The sequence below is a fragment of the Haliaeetus leucocephalus genome, unplaced genomic scaffold (genome assembly GCF_000737465.1).
Source record: "Haliaeetus leucocephalus isolate CR32 unplaced genomic scaffold, Haliaeetus_leucocephalus-4.0 Scaffold262, whole genome shotgun sequence".
Classification (NCBI taxonomy): Eukaryota; Metazoa; Chordata; class Aves; order Accipitriformes; family Accipitridae; genus Haliaeetus; species Haliaeetus leucocephalus.
Genome location: NW_010972698.1, coordinates 5,108,892 through 5,119,879, shown reverse-complemented (window position 1 = coordinate 5,119,879; position 10,988 = coordinate 5,108,892). Strand labels below are relative to the sequence as shown.

Genomic DNA, 10,988 nt, shown 5'->3' with positions numbered 1-10,988 from the left:
GGGCTGCCGTTAGCGGGATAGCGGGCAGGGTCCCGGGACTACGGGGGAACGTGGCCTCCGGTACCGCGGCGTCTCCGGTGCCGCGGCGTCGCGGTGCTCCGGGCGAGCGGGGAGGCTGCGGGGCCGGAGCAGAGCAGCGGCGGGGCGGGGGCCGGGCGGTCACGGCGGTAGAGCGGGTCCGGTGGCCGAGACCCCTCCCGCCGGGGCCTGTCGTACCGTCAGCGGTAACGAGAACCGAGCTGGGGGACTTTTTTTTTTTTTTTTTTTTTTTTTCCTGTACCGCTCCTTCACCAGCGTCGTCCTGGTATGTGAGCGAAGGGAAGCACAGCTGGGTTTAGAAATTGAAGAGCCTATTGAAACTATACAGAATCTGCAGTAGTAAACTTATGCCGTAAGAACTTACAGGAATGTCTCCTTTCTAGGGAAAATGATTTCCGAAAGCAACTCCTTCGTGAAGGGAGTGGTGCTCGGAGGAGCCTTCTGCATGTTGGTTACGCTCCTCGGACATATTAAGGTGGGCCACGGGACTAAAGCACATCACCATGAGCATCACCACATCCAGGCTCCCAACAAAGAAGATGTCTTAAACCTTTCAGAAGGCGAACGCATGGAGCTTAGTAAAAGTATCCGCGTTTACTGTATCATCCTTGTGAAACCGAAAGATCTGGGGCACTGGGCTGCAGTGAAAGAGACGTGGAGCAAGCACTGCGACAAGGTGGAATTCTACAGCTCTGAAAACGTCAAAGTGTTTGATTCTGTAGCCCTCAACACAAATGACTTATGGGTGATGATGAGAAAAGCTTACAAGATAACGTATGAACGCTATAAAGATGAATTCAGCTGGTTCTTCCTTGCCTATCCAACAACATTCGCTATTATTGAAAATCTCAAGTATTTCTTACTAAAAAAAGACCCCTCACAGCCTTTTTATATAGGCCACACTGTGAAAGCTGGTGACCTTGAGTATGTAGATGGCGAGGGAGGAATTGTCTTAAGCATCGAATCACTAACACGACTCTCCCGTGTTCTTGAAGACTCTGACAAGTGTCCAGAGCAGGGAGGCATGATTTGGAAACTTGCCGAGGACAAACAGCTAGCGATCTGCCTGAAGTATACTGGAGTGTTTGCTGAGAACGCGGAAGACGCAGAAGGAAAAGACGTCTTTAACACGAAATCAGTTGGTGCTCTCATTAAGGAAGCAATGTCTACTCACCCTCAGCAGGTGGTGGACGGCTGCTGCTCCGACATGGCCATCACCTTCAGCGGACTGGCCCCGAACCATATGCACGTGATGATGTACGGTGTTTACAGGCTGAGACCCTACGGCCACACGTACAATGATGCACTTGTCTTCTTGCCACCTGCAGGTTCAGACAATGACTGATGTCTCTCCAGAGAACACCTGGAACCATGGAGTCAGCTCGTCTCATGACACACATTTGTACTGACAGATTGGATTTTTGTATCTGGTGGTACTGGTGTACAATTTTTTTTTTGCACATTGAGGTTTGGTAAAGCTCTTAATTTTAAAAGTGGAAGGAGAACTTTTTTCTAAATCTTTTATACAGAAATGATTCTGGCTTTTGACAGTGCTGCAATGAAATGATAAAGAAGTTGTTAATGTTTATGGTAAAAGGAAATTAAGTTTATATGGGGGTTTGTACATGTAAATATTTATTAATGAAAATTCAAATGAACTTTAGTCTACTATTACAAATCTATTTTTGCAAGACTTTGATTCTTTCAATTCTTCCAGGCATTTCTAGAATGTCTTTATATCTTTCCAAGACGTACCAATAAAACTGACTACACCTTCAGTCTCAAAGACTAACTTTAAGCTATTTCCTTTAAACTAGGCTACACAATAGCTTCAGTTATGCTGTTTATGCAGCACCTGTTGCTTTATGCACAGCCTCCTAACCCAGTAAGGAATTTGCAAGAAGCAAGCTGACAAGAGTTCTGTTAGAAAGTTGCAGCAGAATAATATTAAGTGACCTTTGGACTGCTGTTTTTAAGCAGACAAAGAGGTAAGTGTACTTGAATAAGTATTGACATGGTCACATAGCCTGTTATCACAAGAGTAATTGCTCATTTAAAATTTCACTTCATACGTAAGTGTATTAGAATAAAGGTTCAGTATTATTTTCACTCCCGTTAGTGATGCTAAGCATTTACAAGAAGTTGGTTAACTGTCAATTCAAATGTAGCGTAGATATGTTTAGAGATACCGTTTAACACCAAGATGCAGGAAGAGTAACACGTGCTTGTACTCCCAACCTTTGAATAATACACAAAACAGGTTACATGCACAACAAAGCAATATGCAGACCTCCCCAATACTGGGTTGGGGGGTTGTGTGGTGGTTTTTGGTTTTGTGGGGTTTTTTGTTGGTTTACAATTGAGTGCACTTGCAATGAGTTTTATACAAGTTACCAGGTCACACTCCCTCACAGTTACAGCACATGGGAATAAACAGCAGTTCAATATTTACTTCATTTAGAACTCACTGACCTGACCCAGATGTTTCAAGACTTAAAGAAGGTGCTACATCTAGGACTATCACAGGCTTTTTTGGTACTACAAGATCCATAAGAGACCTGACAAGATAGTATGTTATCTCACCTTTCTTTAACAGACTATTTGTGATATCTCATCCTATTCTCAGCTGCAAGGAGGCAGGCTGGGAAGTGAAACAGCTGCTTCAGAGGCGATAGGAATATCCACATCTTTTCTGTTTTAAGCATCAAGGCCTTCATTTTTGACAAGCATGGTAAGACAACTGCTCAGACCCCCAAGCAAGCTACCACAGCTCAGCTGTTTCAGAAGGTGCACCTTGTCTCACCTTTAGCACATTCTCCTCCTCTGTGTCAGTCAGAGCTCAGCTGACCTAGCAAGACAAACATGTACATGATTGCTGCCAAAACAGAGATAAAATTTTAGTATTTTTGATGTTCTTCTAAATTGGTATACAAAATAACTTAAGCATGATTTAACTTGTATCTTCTTACAGAATCATTTTTGAAAGGTTAGATCCACCATTGGGAATACTCTGACAAAGCCAGACAAAGAAAGTAAAATTTTGATTTCAGTGGTGCTTCTGATATTAAACACAGTTCTCACCCCACTGCAACAACAGCAGTCATAGGGCAAGTCAAGGAAAAAGACTGGGAGTTAACATTTCAAACCAGAATAAATATAATTTATCACAGATTTGAGAGGTACTGTAACACAACTGGAGACAAGATGGGAGGGGGAAAAGCAAGCCACAGAACTCAAGACGAGCTCATCTTATGCAGAAAAGAACCACTGAAGCACAAACCGATTCCCCATACGTAAAAATGTCCATTAGCATTCCGAAGGGAAGGTTGAGGTTTGACCAAAATTTTTTCTGCAACGCTGCTGTAATAATAATCACCTTCATTTCTGTCTTCCTACATTAATAAATAGTTTCAAATTTACCCTGTGATTTTCAGAAATACTATCTTGTAAATCATTTTACAGGAGAAATTTAAAAGTAGCACATACTAGGTAACACATTCCATCTCCCATGTCTTAATTTGACTTTAGAATCAGATGGAGAACACCTCTGCCACTATCTTCTGTAAAGGTCCCAGGGTGAGCAAACCAAACATGCAGAACAGCACTGAGACAAGGCACTTGCATACAAAATTAGGTTCTCCCATTATAAAATACAAGTGTTAGAACAGAGACTTGAAATATTAATAAATGCTTCCAGAGACAGAGTTAGGAGTGGTAGACCTTAAAGTTTCCTTGGTTTATTAAATGGTTCCATGGCACAGGCTGTTTTCCATAGGCATAGCTTTGGGTATGCAGTTGCTGAACAAAGAGTCGGATTTTCCAGACAAATACACAATGCTCTTTAACTCGTTCTGTAGATGTACATGTATGTGGCAGTGTGCACAAGCTGAGATCTCTTTCGAAGCTCCACCTGAAGAAGTTGCTTCTGGCTACACTGATAACCATGTTTTGCTATCATGACTTTGTTAAACAGTGATTTTGTTTCTGCTCCTAAAATAAGAAGGCAAACAGGGAGTAGAGCATCAGGCACCACATTGGCACACACTCCATCTGGAGTATGCCCACCATTACTATAAACTCCACTATAAGGAAAGCAATATCAAACAGTGTTGGCAGGTAGAAATTTGAACATATATATATTCTTCAGATATGAACTAGCATAAAAGGATTTCTAGTCCACATACCAGTCTTAAATCCATAAATCCTATACAGATAAATGCATATTAAAAAGAGAAACTCCTTAAGTAAAATATTGAAGTTAATGCTGTTAATAAATTAAGTTAAAAATAAATGTCAAAAAACCTGATTTCTCCACATTCAAGACACAGGTAGACTAACAAGATGTTAATCAGAAGAAAAAAATCTGAAATGTTTCAGAGGTTTTATAAACCGTATTAATTATATTTCACATACGCTGTATATTACTCTTTTAGAAGAGCATAAAAATGTAAACATTTCTTGGCTTTTTCCTCCTTTTTGTTTGCAATAGTCTACTCACAGTCCATGCAGGATCTTTCTATCATATATCTTCAGTCACTGAAGACTTCGGTTTAAGACAAAACAAAAGAACTGCAATCAAAAGAAATCTAGAAAACTATTGTAGCCTAACAGTACTTTCGCATTCACTTGATTTATTTAGCATAGCCACAGAACAAAGTAATTTGTACATTCAGTCACATTAAAAACAAGGAATTGCAAAGCAGTCCACATTTAATCTAAGTGCATTCCTTTGGAGTAACACAGTTCCTTTTGTTTCACTTGTATGTCTTCATATGCCAAAGGCCATCATTTAAATAGTGGATATTTTCGATACCAATCCCTTTGTTGACCTTCTCACTGTAGGAGGAGGAAAAAGGTACAGAAGTATTAGCTAGGTTAAATATTAGAGCAGTACAAAATACAACATTTAAAGTAGAAAATGCAAACTTTCTCAACTGGAATGGGAGAAGCTATCATCCACAAAGTCATAATCTTCAACAGCAGGTGGACAAGAAACAATATTTGTTATTACATGTACCCACATTGGTGAATGATAAGAGGACAATATTTGCCTTCCGCATTTCGTCAACAACTTTCCACAATATTTTTCTTCTTTGTGGAAGGCAGTTCTTCAGACAACACTTCTGCTACTATTCTTAATTTTAGCATTTCTCTATCAAAGTAGCACAGCAGTTTTAAGTGACCCTCCCCCTCCTAGCACAGGAGGTGGTGTAACATGGCTGGAACATGGAATTTGACAAGTTCTAGTTCCAAGTGTGCCAGTGACACAAGCAAATGCAGGTGAGCTGCTTCACTGCTAGTTGCAGGACATCTACCCACTTAATAAAGAATTTTAAATGATGAATTTATGATCCAAGGACTTGCAGCATGTTACAGACATACTATCCTTCTGTATCTTTTGAGTCATGTCATCTTTTAAAAATGATTGGGGTTTGCATCTGCATTGGATTGGTGTTAATCTTTTTTCCACTACATTATTCCATGGAAAAAAACTAGTTTTGTCACAATAAACAAGACAAATCTCATCATTCGAGGACTCAGAACAAGTTTCATTCCTCTGGAGAATATAATTTACTGTGTTTACACTAAGTGTTCCATTACTTATACGACTTGTCCAAAAGTAATCAGGAAGGAAAATACTGCTATGTTAACTCCATTAACACATCATGGATCATAATCACACTAAGTGACTGAAATCATAGTTTCACAATTTTCTGCTTTAAACAACATTACACAAAAAAACATGCGAACGGGCTGTATAGATGAGTATCATTTCATTTTCCTCCCCAGTTCATGTTGCTTCTCACAGGAACAGGATATTCAGCCGCAAGGCTGCTGAATTTGAAGTTAGGATTAGGAATACAGATAATCTTGGTTTGCAGTGATCACAGCAGATCACTGGGACAAAAGTAGCTATTCTTTCTACTTACTTTTGGAGTCTTTTGAAGGCACTACAAAGAATCTTGAGGAATACAATTCCGCTACAGCAGGTCTAAACTGCTGCAGTCCCACTCTATCCCTGTCCCCCGTAACACATTCCCACCTCTCTCCCTTGTGCTACCGTCACAACTTAGGATCACAGAGTGAAATTCGTAAGATGATCCTGCTGAGAATTATCCCCACAAGAAAGAATGACTTGTTTTCATCAAAATCAGCTTCCTTACCCACCTGAGTACTAGACAGGGCTGGAACCAACACAGCCCAAACCTGCTGGGTGCATCTTACATCCTGCTGCAAGACATTATAGAACTTAAAGTGACAAAGTGGTTTAGCTACTTGTAATTTAGCACTATCTGAATGCTAAGAACAACTAACATCCATTTCCGTTTTCTGTCTCTTTTCCTTCCCAAAGAGTTTTCAGTCGATATTTATCCCCTGAACAGACCTCTACATTTCAGAAGAAGCTCAGCTAAGCTAGTAAGCGCATAAAGCAGGAATGCTGCATGTGGGTACAAGGTAAAGAAAAAGAGAAGGCCACAGAGGAAAGCCCAGCTGGTCAGCCAAATACCAGCAGAACTTTAGTCTTGGCTGTTCCTGCAGAAAAAAAAAAAAAAAAAAAAATCACTTCAACATTTTCAACCCCTCAAATCCAAATTACATCTCTTGCCTAGCCCAGGTAGCAAGTACAATACAAATACTTCTTTGTTCAGCAAGATCTTTGAGAAAGTATGATCAGAGAGCAAGAAATACTAACATTCAGCAGCAGCACTGATGTTCTGCATCTTAAAATCCGCATTCACATTAAAAGAACTATTTTGATTCCATTTGGTAAAAAAGTGAGTAGGGAAGTGTCCTGGCATATAAGCTTAAGTATAAGCTTAAACCACAACAGGAAGATACTCCCTGCCTCCTCTACCTTCCCTGAATATTAATCAACAAAATGAAATCTTAAAAAATTCTGTACTTGAACAACATGTGCTGCAACAGTGATGCAGTAACCTTGACAGTAGTACTTATATTCCAAACTTAACACAGGAATAATGACGTGGGACAGGTTATATTTCAATTTTTAAAACACTTACATGTCCTCAGCTGACATCTTCATTACTCCCACACATAATGCATGTTGTTTTCCCTCTGCCATTATTGCCTACAAATTGCCACTAAGGAAAACAGATTTTTTTAAAAACTATTTCAGAAAAGTAAAAGCAATATGAGGAAACAACTTTCCAAAAAGTTTCAAAATCCCATGTTGAACTTTTACCCTTTTAGTAATTCTAGAGCTCTAGCTCTTAAAGATAAGCAAACAATGCACTGCATTTAACAACTGAATCACAGTGTGTAGAACAAAGCATGTATTTATGAACTTCAAACAGCAATTACAGAAAAAGATCTCCCGGCACTACACTCCATTTCTTCCTTTGTGCCTAACGCTGAGAGATGACAGCCTCACCCTTTCTGGAACAAAACTGCACATGTTTGCGGGGCGATTTTAGATTCCAAGGTACAGAAGAATTGAGACACATCTAAAGAAAACCAGAAGTACTGAAACCAGACGTGTTCTTTTCAAAGCTTAGCAACACATGATGCTAATGGCTGATCTTTCTGTACAGCATCTAACTAACAACAAAAGCACCACAGCTTGGTATTATTAATGCTGTATTTGCTCAGGGTTCCTTTCTCAGTAATATCATGAGCAGGAGTGAATTAGCATACTTTCCTCATTTTACATATGCTAATTTCATCAGACACATAGAACAATTCCTGACTACAGCAAAGCTGATCCTAAACATCTTTCCAAATTCCCTAGGAACAGGAGCAAACTCTTCTATAACTGAAACAGATACGAGATTGATTATGGAGGCAGGGGACACATTACACTGTGCCTCATCTATTTTTACAGTTCTGCATAAAATCACAAAGGAGCTCCACTTATCAATTAGCTTAATGAACAGCATGCCACCCAACAGCACAGCAGGAATCGTTATTCGGTTTGGAACATCACAGTAAGCAAAAAAAAAAAAAATTAAGAACAATTTTAACCTTGCCAAATAACATCTGAACCTCTGCAGCTCTTTTCAGAACACTAGTTATTCCATGAAATACCATTAAAATCCAAAGTAATTCAGATTATGATCATCTGAGAACACAAGAACAGAAATTTAACTCATCTCACAGCAAGCAGTAATTCATCATTAAAGAAGGATACAACAACAGTATCAACGGCAGCAGGGTAAAGTTTTGCTCCAGGAGACGTCAGGCCAGGGCACATTATATTAGCTCCACTTAGTACAAATTTAATGGCGCCTTTATCAACCTGCTGATGTGGTAGAATAAATGGGTCTAGGAGGGGAAAGATAGAGCATTACAATTAATATGATGACAACATGAATAGCTCATTATCAAGTCAGTTTAGATGGGGCAATTAGATATATAGTCTGCTGCAAGGGTAGGAAGTTTGAGAAACAATTACTGGAGCTCCTGCTGGGCTGTACTGTCCCAAAAGGACACAAGTACTGTTCTCCCAGACCACATCTTTTATCCAAAAACCAAAGGGTAATCCAACACTAGGCCTATGCCTCCTGCATACTCATATACTGAGTAACAATTTTAACAATTTCCCCTGGTGAAAACAATCATGCAAGTGCCCATATACTAAGAGCTCTTAAGACCAAGGGGCCTTAAATCCCTCAAATTATATGTATAACCTCTTACATGAAAAAGAAACAGTTCAACGTTAACAGGACAAAAAAGGCAAAGATGGACAAAATTCATGAAGGCTGTCAGCTCTCCAAGCCACCCTTCAAGTGCACGCACCTTCTTGAAGTATTGCAAACACTGAGATTTGACCGAATAACATTTTTAGGGACACCTCCACTCATCCAAATGAGAGTAACACAATCAAGCAGAACAGTGAGAACAACAAGAAAAATAACGTGAGAGTAAATTGTAAGAAGTAAAAAGCATGCAGCATAAATTGTTACAAGAGACAAGAATACATTACAGCATTAAACTCATGATTAAAGAATATTTTTCTAGTAAGAACCTACAAGTATTTGGAAGGAAGCAAAAAGGGTTTAAAGGAAGACTTGAAAGAACAACGATAGGGACTAACAACAGGAAATTTAGATCCCTGTCCTAGGGAAACCTCCCTCAAGATTTTTTGCAGAGCTTTGCACAATTTAATTTTTAGAAATCAAAGCTCAGATTGCTTAACAAAGAGCATTACAGTAATTATGGGGGAAGCAACCCATATAGGCACCTAATATAGCAAAGCAATAAATTACAGTTGAGAAGGTATACTATATCTTTAAGATCTATTGTGGAAAATATATAAATATATATATATATGTATATGCACGTAAGTACTAAGTTCTTTTTAATTCAGTTCTACGGAAGTCCTGTGGAATCACGTGCTCATCCCTCTCTCCCCACCACTACCATCCCCAAGAAACTTACATTTGTGAAGCAACCTTAGCGTCGGGTAAAAAATCCCTTCTCTTTGTCTGAAGAACAGCAACTCCCCATTCACAGTGAGGATTTCTATGTGTTCATGACTGCAAGATCAAAAAAAGATTATTCCAATAGCTACTTAACCCTTTTATAGTTTAAATGAAGTATTTCACTTCACAGACTCTGGTCTATCTTGGCATCTGAGAATTAAGAAAGCCAATTAGCAAGAAAACTTAAAACTAAAAATATTATTTTTTTAATGGCTTTTCTTCAACACTGGCCTCCTGCACACTTCCTGCACCTTTAAAAAACAAGAAAGAAAAAAAAGAAAAAAAAACCTAAGACAAATATCCAGCTGGTCACAAACTGCATTTCTTTGGGTTTTTTTTAAACGCAATACAAAGAGTGGACAAGGAGAAGGAATCAGCAAAAATACACTACCCTCTATTTAAAAAAAAAAGACAATAATCCAGATACTATTTTGGGGCTTCCATATACTAAAAAAATGCTACTGAAAACTATCCAAACAAGTCTGAGCTTCCATATCCATAAAGCTGAATGCTTCCCTTCAACAACAGGCTGATCCCTGGAGAGTCCCTGAATATACTGCACATTCACTACTAGGCAGCATTTTTGTTTTCCTCACACATCCTACTAGCATGCCTTCAAGAGACTGACGAGCACACGCAAACTTTCTGGTTTGGCCAGAACATGGACTATTACCTATTAAGAAATGATAGATGCTTTTCAAAAACAGTAGGTTCATCTACTACATAAAACAAACGTATAAAGGAAGCAATCCTAGCACCTCAGAAGCAAAGTTTAAGAGAAAAGAAACTTACCATCTTACTATTTTGACTGGGTCTTTCTTTGGCATAATTTGGTTTAGCCATGGTTCAATGACAGGAAACTGGTCTATCAGTTGATTCTTAATACCTTTAATAACTGAAGTCTTCAGCTGGATGCAGTTTGATACATTCTCCTTTTCATCAAATCTGCCAAGTGAGTGAAAGTATTTCAGAAACGCACAATTTGCTGCCCAAAAGATGCCATATCTCAGCAGCATTCTTTGGAAATGCTTATGAACTCGCTGTGAAACCTTAGCGGTACCACATCTGCCCAACTTTCAAATCTCGGATTTTATGAGGCTTCAGTTTGTCCCCTGGGAACACTGGGCTGGGGGAAGGCCAGGGGGTCGCCACTAGTAGGCTGTCTTTGCCCCTAAACTTTGCGTACATCCACGAAACATGCTTTTAGTCTCACAGATACACCTTGGCACGCAGCGTTACCTCACTCAACTCGTAGAGCAGACTTTGCTGGTAACACTAACGCCTATAGCCCTGTTTAGACGTATTTACCTTTACCGCAGACGTACGAACTGCGCTTTGCACTACCCCAAAGTTCAGACGAGTTAATGACCCGGCTTACTTTTTAGGTTTTTTCCTCTGTAACAACCAAGCGCCCGAACGGCCCAGGCCAGCGCGCCCGAAGGCAAAGCCGACGGCTGCGGGGCGAGCGCTCCCCCGCGGGCTGAAGGCGCGCCCCGGGGAGGCCGG

The 10,988-nt window shown here is 39.8% G+C and overlaps 2 protein-coding genes across 2 annotated transcripts in view; one reads left to right on the top strand and one right to left on the bottom strand.

The window, feature by feature from the left end:
• The first annotated feature begins 351 nt into the window (after positions 1-351).
• Positions 352-1,609, top strand: C1GALT1C1 (C1GALT1-specific chaperone 1). The gene has a single exon (XM_010568969.1). It carries the CDS (start codon positions 428-430, stop codon positions 1,382-1,384), a length of 957 nt encoding a protein of 318 aa, XP_010567271.1. The 5' UTR covers positions 352-427; the 3' UTR covers positions 1,385-1,609.
• A 3,041-nt stretch (positions 1,610-4,650) lies between these two features.
• MCTS1 (malignant T cell amplified sequence 1) overlaps positions 4,651-10,988 on the bottom strand; it is a 6,659-nt gene continuing 321 nt past the window's right edge. Inside the window, exons 2-6 of the mRNA XM_010568968.1 lie at positions 10,275-10,427; positions 9,439-9,536; positions 8,189-8,322; positions 7,062-7,129; positions 4,651-4,875 (exon numbers count right to left, since the gene is read on the bottom strand). Coding sequence (XP_010567270.1) covers positions 4,794-4,875; positions 7,062-7,129; positions 8,189-8,322; positions 9,439-9,536; positions 10,275-10,427 — 535 coding nt within the window. The 3' untranslated portion in view covers positions 4,651-4,793. The remainder of the gene's footprint in view (positions 4,876-7,061; positions 7,130-8,188; positions 8,323-9,438; positions 9,537-10,274; positions 10,428-10,988) is intronic.